Source organism: Hylaeus volcanicus, chromosome 5 (genome assembly GCF_026283585.1).
Source record: "Hylaeus volcanicus isolate JK05 chromosome 5, UHH_iyHylVolc1.0_haploid, whole genome shotgun sequence".
NCBI classification, from domain to species: Eukaryota; Metazoa; Arthropoda; class Insecta; order Hymenoptera; family Colletidae; genus Hylaeus; species Hylaeus volcanicus.
Window position 1 is genome coordinate 5,124,100 of NC_071980.1, and position 12,230 is coordinate 5,136,329.

The following is a 12,230-nucleotide window of genomic DNA, read 5'->3' on the forward strand; positions in this document are numbered from 1 at the left end:
TCGGCGTTTCCTGCTCGTGTGTTTCCCGTTAAGATGATAACCTTAATCGTCGACCGAAGTAAAATTCCGCGCTGGTCCTGTAACGAGCCGAGGGGAATTCCGGGAATTTATTTCCAGACGAATTTTTGTCGCGTCGCCCCCTAACGAGCTTACGTAAGGATCGAACCAGAAACAGTCGGGCTAAACGATGTTCGGTAATTGAACGTAGGACCGTTTCGGCGTACTCCTTGCGTCAGCGTCAATAACGCTCTAAATCAGGGGTCGGCGAACTTTTTCGTGGAAGAGACCCAGTTATACAAATTTCAGCCTTCGGGGTCCAGCGGATAGATTAGACCTGAACGCCAAGTGGTTGAGTCTGTCGAGATATCGGATGGTCTTTTAAGAATAGACAAAGTTAGAAAAAATGAAAATTTCACAGGGAAACTTTGAGGGAATTGCTTTTACCGCGTTGAAAAATATGCAACAGTGTTTAGCTACTCTTTCTTCCGCAACACTCCCAACGATGTAGATACTAAGTAAATATTACTAAAGAAAGCGATGTCTGAGGCTTTTTCTGTGAGCCTAATCTTCCTCGATAGTTAGCTTTGAAACTCTCGTTGCAAATCGTGTCCAATTTGAAAATCCATCTATCAATGTATGACATTAATAATGTATCGGTGATTACGAAATTCTTTGGTTAGATTCAAGCACTATCAAACGTTTCAAGCGTTTCAGTGCGATTCCTTCTCTGATCCATGCATCGGCTCTGTTCTCACTCCAGCGACGCCGACGGCGCGTAAATTGCCCCTGCACACCATCCGAACCACTTTATTATTTCCTCGAACTTCGCGTTTCATTCCTACCACCTGGACCCGCTGATTTTCATAGGACCCTCACGAAACCGTCTTGCTAACCTCTTCCAACAGGAGTACTTACTGAATATTTCGCTCGTTTGGATTCTTTCAGGAATGGAGGCAGGTTTAACTAAGAATCTTTTGCAAGTAGGTTTGAAGAAGTTACGAGTATCGAAATCCGATGAATTCGGTAGCGTTTGCTTGATTCAAGCATTCTATTTTCTCAAGCATCTCAATTTCCAATGTTTTATTTACAAATTTTAATTTTCAGTCACATTTTTACAATTTAATTTTGTTATTTATATCCAGCGAAGGGTTAACACCATCTAACTAAAAAGATAAAATTATCGTACAAATGACACTTGTATCAAACAGATACAATAAGTCAGCGTAACAATGTTTATCTGCTCGCGTGTGATCAACATTGCCCCTAATGGGAAAACTAACAAGCCTATCCCTGTTCGCGTAATAATATACGTTTCAATCGCGCCGAAGATAACTGCCTCCCTGGGGGATTATTGAAGTACTCCCGTAGTATATTTCATACGTTCAGATTACGGTCGTGTTGCGTTTAAAAGTCGAAGCGCTCAATTCAGTTCCTGAATCGTACGTTTCGGCTTCCTTTATCGACGCCGATATTTCAGTGTTTATTAACGTAAGAACCAGTTTACAAGTCGGCGACACGCCGTAAACTGGTTCTCTCGGCTTTTTTTCAAATATTTTCCAACGCGTCCACCAAATCGCCGGGCCAAGCGTTCGCCCTAAACTCGAATTTAGGGAGCCTTCCGATACTTTCGAGATCCATTATTTTTTCGTACGATAGTTGGTCAAGATCATGGGCGTATCCATATCGAAACAAAAGGAGTGACGGGTTTTTAAATTCCGCTTGTTTCATTAGAGAGCAATGAGACTCGATAACGAAGGGAGGACCACTATTTATTAAAAAAAAAATTAATTTCGAAAGAAATTTGTTCTATATGTTTTTTCGTTTTGTTTTAAATTTTCTTCCTTTAAAAAAAAAAATAGAAACAACTCGGAGATTTGGCAGAGCGATAAGATGATCAACCGGTTAAATAATATCGGGCATTGTAATATCTGGTTTTATCGAACATCGATAGAGTGGAATTAAATGTCTTCGCGGTTCGCGTTAATCGTGTAACATTCTAATCAGGCTTATCTGGATATCAGATGGCCGATATCCACGTACAATAATTGCCTCTCTTCCTGTGCTAGATAATCCACGGATTGATGCTTTCACGATCACATTACGTAAATTGCTCGACGCGCTACCAGCTGTTCGATGACTGTCGTTCGTATCTAAAAACGTAGCGAAAAACAAGCGAAATTGAATTATTCGAGAAACGAAGCTCGTACGCTCTATTATATTGACTCTTCCTGATCTATAGCTTTGGATCACAAGGAATTTAAATTCAAATTATGCCTTCGTTGCAATTTAATGCAGGTTACGTTTCTTTATTTAGCGCAGTGAAAGTTTTTATAGCGAAAACGTTGTCAATCATTCGGAAATGTTAGAATAATGTACGAGAGAAAAACCGTTAATTTTGAAAACAAAGTTTATACGATGTCCGGAAGTTTCTCTAGGGTTCTACTTAGTCGCAGGAATGAAAGGTTGTAAAAAAAGGAATTGATGCGATTCGTCCCTGAAGATGGTAAACTACGCTTGTCGCTGCCATGTTTACGTCAGTTAATATTCGTGGAAGAAAAGTGAGTCCTCAACGGGAGAGTTGCGCGAGTTGCATGAAACTGAATATCTACATTTGGCATAAATATTTATGGGATATTTAGGTTGTGTCCGATGGTACGATAGCGTGGTAGAGAGACAGGGTAGAGGAACGGACGGGAAAAGGGACGTGAAAAGTTGTACGTGCATTTGATGTATCGGCTTCGGTGGCCGGATAGATGGATTACAATCATTCCGGTAGCTGGGGTGGTCAAATACCGTGACCATGCGTGTCTCAAAGCTATCCTTGGACGTACATGTACGCACTTTCGAGTGCACACGTGGCCCACAGTGCGTACACGGTGTTCGCGACGCGACAAGGACGCGTCTTTGACGTTAGGAATGTGCTGGACGTTGGTTGGGTCCTTTGATATTTGGCAGGAAGGATTAGGGAGGTATTCGTGGGACTGAATTAGTCAGTGGGCGAGGTGAGAACGCGATTAGGGTGGTAGTAGATTCAGGAGAGGGACTCGAATGGTATTTGACTGTTCGCTACGGTATTCAAGTATTCGATATTCAAATACCATTAAAATTCTATTCGAATACTATACGACTCAAATATTTGAGTACTGATTCCCGAGTACTCGAGTATTCGAAGTTCATTCGTAGTATTCGAATGCCCTCAAATTATTCGAAGCGATTTCTAATATTTTAGAAGGAAATTTAAAGGTCAGGTCAATGGAAATGATGGAGGATAACGGATGAACGATTAAAACCGATGGCAGCAACCAGTTTGCGAAGGCGTGCGTAAAGAACCGGGTGAAAAATGAAAATCAGAAGTTCCCGACGATCAAAAGATCGACCAATCAATGGAGATGCGGTCTTGTTGCACTGAATGCCAGAACGCGAACGTGGTCGTGCCACAGGAAGAAGGCAGGGGCACATCCGTATCGTGGTCAGAACCCGTGACCCCCCGTACGTACACGTGTAAAGGTACGTATGCCCATCCACGCAACACACACGATCCGCGGTTTTACCAAGGATTATCTCCCAACCCTCGCTCTGCCAACGCCCCGGTTAACGCTCTGAAATTTTAGAACGTTGAATCGCGTACACGCTATATAGTCGCGACTTCCTACGCAGAGGTTGGCCCCCTTAAAAGATCCACAAAGTCTCCAGTCATCGCCAATCAGGAACACTCGCCGAATTCGTGTGTATTCGAGTAGTGGAGTACTTGGATCACGAAAGCATTCGAGGAATATTAGTCATTCGAACAGTATTCGAACTGGAGTACTCGAGTACTTGACTATTCGTGTGTTGCTTGAATAGAATTCGAACTTTAATATTCGATTACTTGACTATTCGTTGTTCGAATACTATTTGAACACTCGACTAGTCGAATATCAACGACTTTTCGAACACAATTCGAGCACAACGCAGAGTACAATTTGTTGATCACCTCAGGTCTGGGTAGAATTGATGATAAGAGTGGATGACATTTTACAATGGAGTATTAATAGTAAGCGATTAAGAGAAGTTATACGGATTATTTACAACCATCTGAAGTAGTGTATGTGACTTTCATAAAAAAAATTAGATAAGTGTCATCGACCTATTCCTGGATCGTAGTATATCAACAGCGAGCCTGCATTTTATTATCGCTATTATTGTGTCGTATAAAATCAACTCCATCGTGTATATAAATTTTGAACAATATCGACGATAGTTCTTATTAATTATTCTATCGTCTCAGACATCTAACAAAATGAATATGACCAATGACCATTAACCCTTTCATTCTAATATAATTTCTCCTCCGCAAACATTTCTCGTTTTAATTGTCAATACTTGTAAACGTATTAATCAACATTCCCTGCAAGTAACGATTGCATCTTCACCTTGGGTCGTTCAGTTGACTCGCGACTCTTTGGTTTCCTTTTTTTCGAAATTCTTTTCAAACTTCCATTGATGTTGCGCAATTGAAATAATCTACTAGAAATCCACGCGCGTGAAATGTCGTTTCTCTGCAATCTCGATTCAGCGCTTGGTATAACGCGAATTGAACGATATTCGAGCGTCAATTGTTATACACCGTGCCACAGAGAAAGGAATTTCTTGCCGTACGCAAGTGCGCGTCACTGTTCGAAAAAGATTCCCCGTTCGTCATGCATTGTTTCCCATTTTATAACACGAATAATCATGACAGCTGCGTGACTTTAATAAACTCGGCACTCGGGGCAAGATAACTCAACGTCAAAGTGTGTTCAACGTTGTCTCGGAAAGTTCGCAGCTGACGTCACTGAAAATTGAACCAACGGTGCATCGTGACATACGAAATGTGTTCTGATTTTTGATGAACGGGCGACTCTAAATAATAAACCATGCGCGTCGTTTAAAAAAACGTAATACTGTTTCCATTGAGTGTATCGAACTTGTCTTAAAAATGTTCAATTTAACGCGATGGTAACATTCGTGCATGAGATATTTGAAAATTAATAACTTTGTGATGTAAAGTATGTATATTTGTATATTAACTTGTGCATAGCCTGGAAATAATCAATTTTTTTTCTTAAGATAAGATAAAATTCATGAATATGATTATAATTGATCAAAGAATAGTTTTTCAAAGGATGAAATAAGATATGAACATTTATTTTTTAACACTCAAGTACTCGTATACTTGAATATACGTGTGTCATTCGAATATATATATGGTTCATGGTTTATTTCATACTTTAAAATGGACAGCTATTGAAAATCAACGAAGTAAATTCTTTAAATAAAGAAAAGTAAAGAAAGATTGTTGTTCAACGAAATTCTGAGCTGAGACTGCGTGGGGGTGTTTGTTCGACTCGAACCTATCCTATTTCTTCGTAAATATAAAAAGAAAACTCTTCCAGAACGAAGGTTACCTAAAAGCATACAGTAATTCATGATAATCTAATTAATTATAATCCACGGGGTAAAGCGAGGTTGCGGATGATTAATTACTAATATCCTGCCGTGAGGTACTTGGATAATAATTTAGACAATTCTGGCTAAACGTAGGCTTTTAAGCACAAAATAATTCTAACGTGATTATACGAGTGCTGTTCGAGATATTAATATCAACGTTCCCTGAGCCGGTTCAGCCCTTCATCCACATCCAAGCCCCTCACATATTGGTAAATGAACGTTAAAAATCAACTTAAGCTCAAAGAAATGAAAACACACTCTATAAATCCGAGACGCGGAAATTCTTCTTTTAAAGAACGCCCACCGAAAAGTTTGCAAACCGTGGAAGACGCAAAGTGGCAAATTGATATCGAGGAATTAACTCCGCGACGAGCTGAAAGTGCTCAAGAGGGCAGAAATTGGTGGGGTAGCAAATTGGCTGTGTAATGGTACAAGGGGTTGCTCCTCTGCCATTCACAGACGCCAACGTTAGCGTACCATTACAACGATTCCTTTAACGAAGGGAGAATTTATCGAAGAGAGAGAAGAAGCTACTCAGAAGTTATCCCGCTTTATGTCAACGATAAAAATGATTCGATCTACCTGTACTTGATCCGTTTTCGCGTTAGCAGCCATCCATGCCTCTACAAACGTGTCCATAGCGCTCTGAAGATCCATTCCCTCGTAGAGAGTCTCTCAATAATTGTCCCGGGACTCCGAAGTCGCCGCCATACTATTTTTTCTTTTGCTCTCTTTCCTTTCCAATTGAACTTCACACTGTCACCTATTGCTTCGACAATGCTCACCGGTTGTTTATCGGTCCTCTTTAATTCTACGTTTCCCGCTACCGCGAGCGCCGCTCAGGTTGTCACAGCCATACCTTCGCACACAGACTCATACTGCCCTCTCTATCCGCAACGACGGTTACAATAATTCCTCTAATATCATGCAGGACGCGCACCTCGAGGCGAGGCTCTCGTAGCTCGCGACAAATTGAATTAATTTCACCGATTGAATTTATTCCCGTCTGCGAAATCGACACACGAGATCGGATCGACGTCGCTTGGAGGGGGTGGCCGCGCACTTGTGACCAGGACTCGAAGGAGCACACGTGTCGGCGGGACGTGACGCGATCGTAACGAATCTATCGGCAAATTTCGACGTAACTTTCCCAAATGCTCTGTCCTTCCCTTTATTCGTTCTCAACCATACACTCGTGAAAAGACTCGAGTACGCAACACGGGCAAGTGCTTGGATCGGATCGATTAAAGAAACTGCTAGTTTGCCACCAACTCGAAATTCGTCACAACTCGAACCGAGCCTCGCGGAGTCCTCGAGATCACTGCGAAAACCGAGACCAGGATACGATACGACGCGGTTGGCTCACAAACTGTCAAGCTCTCGTTCGACACTACCGCGATCATGCTCTCCGGGTGCCAAGTCTCGTCTTTCCCGATTCACCGTGTTCGCAACGGGTGTCCATCGTTTCTTTTTTTCCCCCGTCGATCGCGATTACAAGGATTGCTTGGATCGTGCGTCGGTCCAGGATCCCTGACCTCAGAGCGAACGGACCGCGGTCATATACGCGCCGTTGAAAGAGTACGCGCGAGCCGCGAGGACGACACACTCGTATGGGACGGCGTTCGAGCCGCGACTGTGTATGCCGTGGCGTCGCGGCGCTGGTTCTGCCCCTGCGACGCCCTACCCGCCGTCGACGTCACCCCACCACCGGTGGCGGCCACCATCGCCCACGGCGGAGGACCATCCTGGTCCTCACTCGGATGGTTCACCCTCAAACCCTTCGTATCTTGCCTTCGTCATCCGTGCATTCTCTCCTTTCTCTCTCTCGTCATCTCTTTGATCCTTCTGTCCTCTCTCCGCCTGCTTACTCTTCTTCCCCCCTTCCCTCCCACCAACCCCCCCACCCTTCCTCTCACTCTCACGCTATGTTTCACTCATCCCGCTTCGGCTCCGTTCCTTCCAATCCGGCGACTATTTTCTCTCCCGTGTTTTCCACCGACGACGCCGTCGTGTATCTTTGTTTTCCCACCCGCGGGGGGGTTTCACTATCCCCTCCCCCGATCGGGCTCGTCCACCCCTTTCATCCGTCGCGTCTGCCCGCTCTCGCCTTTCCTCTCCGCATCCAGTCATCTTAGCGACTTTCTCTCTCCGCGATTTCGACTCCCACTTCCAGTTTTCCAGCGTCGCCTCCCACCCCGTCGTGGGTATCAGTGACGTGCACGAGGGGGGTGTGTCTGGAGAGATAAGATGCACTCACACGGCGGCACCTGTGCACCCGCAACACGCCACGCTCGGGGGCTACGAGCCGCGGGCATCGGCCAGGGGCAACCCGGACCTCGGAGAGTTAAGATATCCGACTGGTAAGGGTCACGTTTGCTGGTTCGTTTCCGATTTTCTTTTGGAGAATCGGTTTGTCATTGCTTGCGGACAGTTTCGACGCGGAAATAGACGAGACGATAGAGAAATGAGAGTGACGCGAGTATCGTGTTTTCTGGTGACGCTATTTATGCGTCTGATTGCACCCGCTTGAATGTTTTCTCGTCGAACAAATTAATCCCGAATAATATCCTGAATATGATCATTTTTAGATTTACATACTCCCACCTCGACATCTTTATACAAATCACAAGGAGAAAGAGCAACCCTATCCCTATCCTAATGTCCCAACCCTATATGAATGAATGAAATTCGCGTACACAAATGCTGACACCTTTGGATCGTCGCCCTCTTTCGACGAACGTCTCGTGCACGTTTGCCCGTGATCCAAAGAATGACGAAACCCTGACGACAGCAACAATTGATGACCATTTTCAATAAATTGCATGTTATAACAGGCTGATTGCATCCATGGTCACCCCGTAACAGTTTCAGTTTCCGGTTCGTGTGCTACGATAACGATCATCCGTTCGAAAGTATTCCGATTCGAGCAATTTTCCCGTACCGAATTCGGTGTTATTTCTCGTTTCTGTACGCGAAGACGTTCCATTTATCAAATGACGCGTTGAACTGGCGCGGCCCGTGACACATACTTTGCATTCCGTTAAATGAAACAGCAAAAGTCGTTTAACCCAGATCGTGACCGACGTTATTGATATCGATTTATGCGAATGAAAAAAGCTGATCAGTCAGATCGGTCAGCTTAATCTCGGCCAGGGCTCCGATAGCGCCAGGGTATTAAACTAGATAATCCCAGGATTAGGCAGAGTGCTCGTCAGTTGATCCGTTAGTACGTCACGTGACGTATGCCATTCAATATTCTATTCCGTGGAACGATGACTACGATGCGTTTTAGTTTGTTTTGTTCCTGTTTGTGGTACGGTTCGCGATTATTGGAATTCTCTTTTAACAATTGTCGATGATGGAAGTGTGTTAAAATTGTTTAAATTTGTTGGTGGGTCAAATTAAAGGAGGGTTGCTTGATATAGTATCCTATATTTGATAACAGATAAAGAAATGAAATTAAATATATATGGATATATTTAAAAATAGAACCACGTTTAATTTGTTCCTAGATATTTTTATCAATACTTCTTTGTCCGCGTTTTTTTATTTTTTATTTACGACGTATATAATATGTTTCGTTACACTAGCTTTCGTACAGCTTCTATTATTACATTATTTTCTTTCGCTTGACACATTTCGACTCGGTATAAGGCCACAGGAGAAACGCGACGAATTTGCAGGTAGTGCGCGATATCTCGTCCTCCCACATATCGGCTGAAGTCAGCCGAAAATCTTCCCTTGGACAAACTCCGCGTGACAGATTGGGAAACACCGGGAGATTTCGTTCGCTGATACAACACTCCACACTTTTCAAATCCGATTGTGGAGATACCAAAACCCTTGAACCGAGACGAAGCTCTGGATTTTCGTGTCACAAAAATTCCTAATCTATTCCGCTCTGGTTTATTTCGAAAAGTCTTAAGGGCGGAACGAAATGTGTCCATTGTTTATGGACCAAGGCCAATAATAAAAAGTATTACCAGTGTTTAGGTCGTTAAATAGTTTCACCAATAATTGCTACCAAGTCCAACGTTTTCATCTGTATCGAAAGCTACTGGAAACAAGGCAAAGATACTCAATTCTGTTCTATAATGTTCAGATTTCGAAAAAGATGACAATCGTTTGGCAAGATGTCAGGAGAGTATGTTGCAATAGTACCTCCCATCCCAACAATCCGTCCCGTGAATTGTGCAATACGAGAGCGAGAGTAACTTTGCTGTAACAAAGGTATCTTCTATTTATTCATAGGATCAGGATGTACGTGCTCGAATTCCTTTTGGACTCGTAGCAACGTACACTTCACGTTTTCCATAAGTTTAGATTAGGTTCTCTAAACACATAATCTGTGTTCTCTGACACATAATCTTCTCGATATCAAATCATCCCTCTCCACCAAACAATTAAATAAAAAAAAAAAAAAAAAAAAAAAAATATTCCACGATCACCAAACCCCTTCGATCGTCTCAACATCGCCAACCCCCGGCATTCCGATCGAACGACGAAAAACCGAAGGGACACTACGAATCCGGTTTCCCCAGGGCGGCGTGGTCCTCTAGCCATATTACCGTTACATTTCCCATGGTAACCCGGGACGCTCCTTATCGCGACGCTGAAGCCAATAAAGCATCTACGAGGCTTTGCCTCAAACTTTCCCAACCCCCTGTTTCCGAACGGGTGCACTCTTCTAACCAGCCTCCTCATGCAAACGACACAACCATAGGCATGCGCGGCCCGTCCGACGCGCGCACACAATCATCGCGTCTTTCCACGTAAAAGGAGCAAACTGGGCGAGCGGTGAGACGGCGGGAGGGAGGGAGGGAGGGAGGGAGGGAGGGACGGGGAATGGCGGGGTAATGATTGCATCCGCGGATGCCACAGATGCAATCTGTGTGCAAAGCGGGCCGAAGTTGAAACTTGAGGGGCGGGGGAGGCAGACCGGTAGGAGAAGTTCGTCGTGAGTGAGAGAGGTGGAGGTGGGGACGGGGGTGGAGTGTGTGTGTGTATGTGTGTGGGGGTGGAAAGAGTGAAACAGAGGATGGATCACGGATGGAAGGACTACTGCTCCCGTTTAACCGTGGAGGGGTTTACCGTTCCAAGTCTCGCCGGTGACACGGCTGGTCGGACTGTTTTCCAGGATCGCCGACGGTGGGTGGCAAAGCTGCGCGTGGGCGTGCACCGCGGAGCTTGCGGGCGGTACGACGAGGAGCCACGCCCCACACCCCCCGGCGGGGTAGCTTTCGCGTCGAAGCTCGGGGGGTGGTGATTCCCCCCGCATCCCTCGACGCGCCACCGGATAGTACCTGCCCAGAAGCAACACCTAGCGTCTCGCGACGCTCTTTTCCCCTGGAGCTTCGCCAGCGCGAGCTTTCCAACCCCCCCAACCCCACCCCACCCCACCCCACCCCACCCCTTGCCCGTCGTAACTCGGAGTTCCGCGGATCGTTCGCGTGCACAGGCGGGGGCTAGGTCCGTGTACGAAGGGGATGTAGACGGTGGCAGCCGTGTTTGGACGCTTCCTATCATTGGAAAAAGCGGAAGGACGGGGTAGCTCGCCTTCTAGGTGATCTGGGTTTTCTGGAGGGGCACCGAGAGCCGGGGGTGTGGCGACCCGGTGGGTGGAGGACTCTGGAAGGACAACTAAGGCGAGGGTAACGTATGCCCCGAGCTAATTTGCCGGAGCTTACCCGGGAAATTACGGGCGTGCTGCGCGATGCATCCGAATATCCTTGTCGCGGAGACGCTCAGGCGTCGTTTCCTATGGTTACATTTTACAGGTTGGGACGCGGAGGGATGTTCGTCCGTGTGTCGGAGTGTCCAAAGTGACTCTCGGTGCTGGGAAGGTATTCGTCTTGGAAGGAGTTGCCGGATTAATTTTAAAGGTGATCCAGGTGATGTCGATGCGTCCTCAATTTTGTTTAAAGTTTCAGATGTAGACCCCGAATGAATGCAACCACGAATGCGTCGCTGCAATTTTGTTTAGTTTTGTATCACGAAGGGGCATCCGAATTTAGTCTCGAATAAATAATTAATGTTTAAATTTTTCTCGACTCGTTTACGTAATTAGAGAGAAATGTTTAAAATTATGGCATTCAAAAAATAAAAATAGAAGACTATCTTCCTCGATCATAAATAATCACACGTTCGATCGATACAAGAATTCCCGTGACTCGTTTCAGGCTTCTGTATTACAAAGGGATAGAGGGAGAGCCACCAGCCCCGAGCATGCTAGAACCCAAGAACCCAGAACCTGTTCGTTCGTATCTCAAAGGAAACGATATCAACGCGACTGGAACGTCTGCTGATCTACCATTCTCCCCCGTTCAATTACCAGAACTGGCAATAAAATCGAAACCGTCCCGAATTTAAATTTCGCACGCGACGTTCGCGGCGGTCCGCGATAAAGAAGAACTGCCGTGTATATAAACCTCGAAATAAGAAATGAAATATACTCACTGGCAGGTGAGGGCAAGGGGGGGGGGGGGCGGCGGCGGTGCATACGCGATACGCCCGCGAGATCTGTCGAGCATGTGGTCTGGAAGCGTTAATGTACAAATTGAAAACCATTTAGCAAATCTCCCCCGTCGTTCGGAGTGTTAATAAATTCAGGTTTACGAGGGTCGGAGGGGTTGCGTTATGGATCTGCTATGAGCGTCGGTGCGTTAACATACACGGGAGAGCGGTCGCCGTTCTCTGCTCGGGGTAGAAAGGATCTTCTTCGTGGAACAGGGGGCAATCGGGGGGGGGGGGGGGGGGGGGGG

At 45.4% G+C, this 12,230-nt stretch overlaps 1 protein-coding gene across 2 annotated transcripts in view; it reads right to left on the bottom strand.

Moving 5' to 3' along the window:
• LOC128876842 (homeobox protein dve-1) overlaps positions 1–7,280 on the bottom strand; it is a 46,182-nt gene extending 38,902 nt beyond the window's left edge. Inside the window, exon 1 of one of the 2 annotated variants that reach the window (XM_054123561.1) lies at positions 6,052–7,272. In XM_054123561.1, the coding sequence (XP_053979536.1) occupies positions 6,052–6,126 (75 nt within the window). In that variant the 5' untranslated portion in view covers positions 6,127–7,272. Of the gene's footprint in view, positions 1–6,051 lie in introns of both variants that reach the window. The other variant, XM_054123562.1, reaches the window with a different exon arrangement.
• Between the last annotated feature and the right edge of the window lie 4,950 nt (positions 7,281–12,230).